At 54.0% G+C, this 3,855-nt stretch overlaps 1 protein-coding gene across 1 annotated transcript; it reads right to left on the bottom strand.

Annotated features, from left to right (window-relative positions):
• Nucleotides 1–415: 415 nt before the first annotated feature.
• On the bottom strand, nucleotides 416–3,135 carry LOC110142833 (PRAME family member 15-like). The gene is made up of 3 exons (XM_020902227.2): nucleotides 2,849–3,135; nucleotides 1,830–2,402; nucleotides 416–989 (listed from the first exon to the last, which is right to left on the bottom strand). Exons 1-3 carry the CDS (start codon nucleotides 3,133–3,135, stop codon nucleotides 416–418), a joined length of 1,434 nt encoding a protein of 477 aa, XP_020757886.2.
• Nucleotides 3,136–3,855: the final 720 nt, after the last annotated feature.

Raw genomic sequence — 3,855 nt, forward strand, 5'->3', positions numbered from 1 at the left:
ACATTTTCAAAGTCATGAGTCTTTCTGTTTCTGCAAGTAAGTTCACTTGTATCACTTCCTACTAGACTCCACATAAGAGGGATGTCATACGCTATTTTCTTGAGAGTTTCTTTCCAACTTTCTCCCCAGGGGTAACTCTGACACGTGGGTCTCCCACGTGGACCCACACAGGTTCCGATCAGATTCTAAAGGCACATGTGCATGAAAGTCCCATCCCCTCCCAGAGTCTATCATTCCTCCCTGCAACCTTGCCCAAGCACCACCGCCACCCGCCGCCCTCCTAACACGGTTCCTTTTCCCATTCGCCTTGAACAGATAGCTGAAACCCTGGGTCGTTGTTTCCTTCATGATGTCCCCAAGTTCTGGATTTCCGTTTCAAGGTGCACAGCAGAAAGCTTCTGATCGAGGCAACCCCTTAGGCAGGGGCAGGACAGCTGTATATAACGGGCTCCATGTGATGGCATCCAGCCTCCCCACAGCGAGGACAGGGGCTGAGGCTAATCCAGATGATCCTGGGACGTCCCAAGTCCCTCAGAATCTCCAACAGCTGAGCCCGAAGCTGGGCAAGTCTCGCTTCCAGGAGAACACCCCGAGGTCTGTAAGTCTCCTGAGGGGCAGGATAACGCTCTTGCCTTAAGCAGGGCAGCACAGCGGTGTGTCGCAGCAGCTTCTCCACGCCGGCCGTGGACAGGACGTTCCCACACAGGCTGAAGGACCTGAGCTGGGAGCAGCGGCTCAGGGCAGGCAGGAAGGCCTCCAGCTGGGAGTCCGTGATCCCACACACATCGAAGTCCAGTTCCTGCATGGTGGCTGCGACTTTCTCCAGCAGAACTTGGAGGAGCTCAGGCCGAAAGTCAGTCATGGTGACACCGCTCAGGTCCAGGCTCTTTAGCTGACTGATGTCTGGGCTCTGGCACAGGTGGGTCAAGTCTGATTCTGTAAGCCCGCACTTGGTTATTGACAGGCTGTCCAAGGGGGACTTCAGGCACCTGGGGAGAGACCAAACTATTAGCTCTTGTGAACTGGGTGCCAGGCAGCACACACCTGATAGACAAAAGGTCCCTACAAAGACGAACATTAGTCTGACCATCCACTGAGGGTCAACACGCTGATTCGCCCCGCCTCATTCTCGTCTGAGGGCTGTCAGCCTCCCTGTGGCACCGAGTCCCTTCACAGGATCTCAAAGACACTCTCTCCTCATCTGTGAAGAGGAGCACAACACACTCCACCTCCTTCTGAGGATGAGTGAAGACCACGGAATCCCAAGAACATGCTGTGAGGGGAGCCATAGAGCATCTCCTTCAAGTGTGGACATCACTGAATAGTAGTGTGGGGAGAGGAGATCTAACAATGGTTTCGGGTAAGGCTTCCTTCAGCCGGAGGTGGAGCTCCAGATCCTACATCTCTGGCCAGGTGAGGCTCTAGGGAGATGTGCATAAGGAGCCAACTTTCGAGCCCCAAACCGTCTCTTACAGTCAGGGGATTGACAACAGGTTCACCAAGGGCAGCGACCTTGGGCGCACAGAGCTTGTCTTCAGGGATGCTCTGATCTGATGTCGCTTCCCCAATTCAGTGTCCTGCTCGCTTCCCTATTTTGAGCATTTTCACATAGATGCCTCCAAGGTAGGAGGAAATTCCCAACTCTGGGATGCGCACATCCCACATCCTACTCTCTGCCTCCTCACAGGCGCCACTCGGTCCGTTTAAGCCCCTCCCTTGATTTGCCTGGTTGTGGGCCACCGCACCTCAGGAGAGAGCAACGTGAGAGATGGTGCTTTGGATGTTCCAATGTTGTCTTTACTCTTACCTAGCCAGCGGTCCACACTCACCTGAGCATCTGGTCCAGGCAGCCTTCAAGGAAGGAAGGAGACTCCAGATGGAGATCCCGGAGGTGGCCCAGCCTGCGGAACTGGGAGGTAACGTGCACCAAGTGATCGTGCTCCTGCTTCTTGAAGGCAGACACGTGGGCGTGGGAGAGACGGAGTCTCTGCAAGTGACTCATCTCACCCAGGAAAGGAGCAAATGTGGCCAGGGTGGGCAGATTCCAGGTGCAACTCACTTGCACCTCCTGGATACAGTCCAGCTGCACCATGCTCAGCACCTTCACGATATTGTCCATTGGCATGGAAACGATCGCCAGCTTCTTACAACACAGGTGGATGGAAGACTTTCTCTGCTCCACCCACCTCAGGAGGTAGGTGAGGAAGTTGTCCAGGGTCCTTTTCTTCAGGCACAGGTCTAGGAAGACCTTCAGTGGAGTCGAGGGCTGCTTTGTCGTTGACCTGGGCTCAGCCACTGCTGCCATTTCTGAGCTTGAGCACCCATAACTGCTGGCTCCAGACCACATGCTCCAGAAGTTCTGGCCAGTACTTCGTAAATCTAGCACCCACAGTTTGCACCTCCTGGGAGAAGAAGGAGATTGACGAGGATGCAGTAAAATCCACACAGTCAAAAAGAAACAGAAAAACAAACCCCAAAGCAACGGCCTCCCATTTGGACCACAGACTGCCCACCTGTGCTGTAACTTAATCTTCCTGACGTCACCAGCTGCCTTGCCCTCTTGCCTCTCTGCCTCACTTTCCTTCATCCCACTTTGCCCTCTTTTCCTGTCTGATTTTCCATGCCAGTAACTCTAAGCGTGGTTGGCTAGAGGTGGGGAGTATTCTTTAAGGCTCCCCTTCATTGGAGGCACCCTTACGCTACCAGAAGGTATGGCCCGTCGGGAGCCAGGGCTTCTTCATTGCTATCTTCAGAACCCTCCGATCCATCCCTTTCCATGTACATTCTCTCACCCAGCTCTCTTGCTTGGAACTCCCAGGATTTGCCCAGGTTCCCATGACAGACTCACCTGGATCGAACCTTCTGGGCAAGCAGAACATCAAGGGCTTCCAGCATGGCTTGTAGGGGCCCCACATGAGGCAGGTCAATCAGGGCCCCCAGAGGCAGGCGGACAAAGGGCCAGGTTTGCACCATGGCTTTGAGGGTCTTGGTCCGATATCCGCCAAAGGCTTCCAGGAAGAGCGGCAGGAAGAGCTCCGTGGGCAGACTCTCCAGAGCAGAAAAGTCCAAGCCGTCGGCCCTCAGCAAGCATCTTCCCGCCAGGTCGAGGAGTCTGGGTGGGGTCTGGGCACTCATCCTGACTCCCCTCCAAAACGACTCCTGTTGAAGCTGCCAGGGATCAAGGGATCCATCTGAGACAATGCAGGAGCACACCTTAGACCGTCTCCCTTCCCTTCCATGGAATGCACTCAGGGCCAAGGTCACTGCACCAGCAGGGCTGCAAGGGAGGCATGGAACTTAGCATTGCAACACTAGACAGGGCCCAGTGGGGGCCAGAGTGCTATCTCTCTGCCTGCTTGGAACACGCGTCTCACTCCTACTGAGGAGCCAAAACGCAAAGGCCAAGTGTGTGCTCAACATGCATCTTAAATTTCAGGCAAACAATGAAAATTTCAAACTGCTGAATCGCCTTAGTAATATCTGTTCGCGCAAGATGGTTAAAACGATTCCAGCTAAATCACTGATGAAAATGTGATGAGATTCAGGTAAAACTACCTTGAGAGGCACAATCAAAACCTGAAATGCATTCTTGGGAAAGAAAGGATTTTCTGGGAAACTTTCCTTGCCATCCAGAGGCACACGCTACCCTTCCACATTCGCTTACCTGAAGTAAGGAAAGGCCGTCCTCCTCTGAGGCTAGCAACTCACTGCTCTGCTGTGGCTTGCAGGGCGCTCAGACGTAGACACTGCCGAGAAGTCATCTGTGACTCCAGGGCCAGAGAAGGACTTTCTCTTCCCATCATCCCTCTGTCCCACTGCTGAGCCAATCAGAAATGGGCACCTGATGAGTCAGTC

The sequence above is a fragment of the Odocoileus virginianus genome, chromosome 11, assembly GCF_023699985.2.
Source record: "Odocoileus virginianus isolate 20LAN1187 ecotype Illinois chromosome 11, Ovbor_1.2, whole genome shotgun sequence".
NCBI classification, from domain to species: Eukaryota; Metazoa; Chordata; class Mammalia; order Artiodactyla; family Cervidae; genus Odocoileus; species Odocoileus virginianus.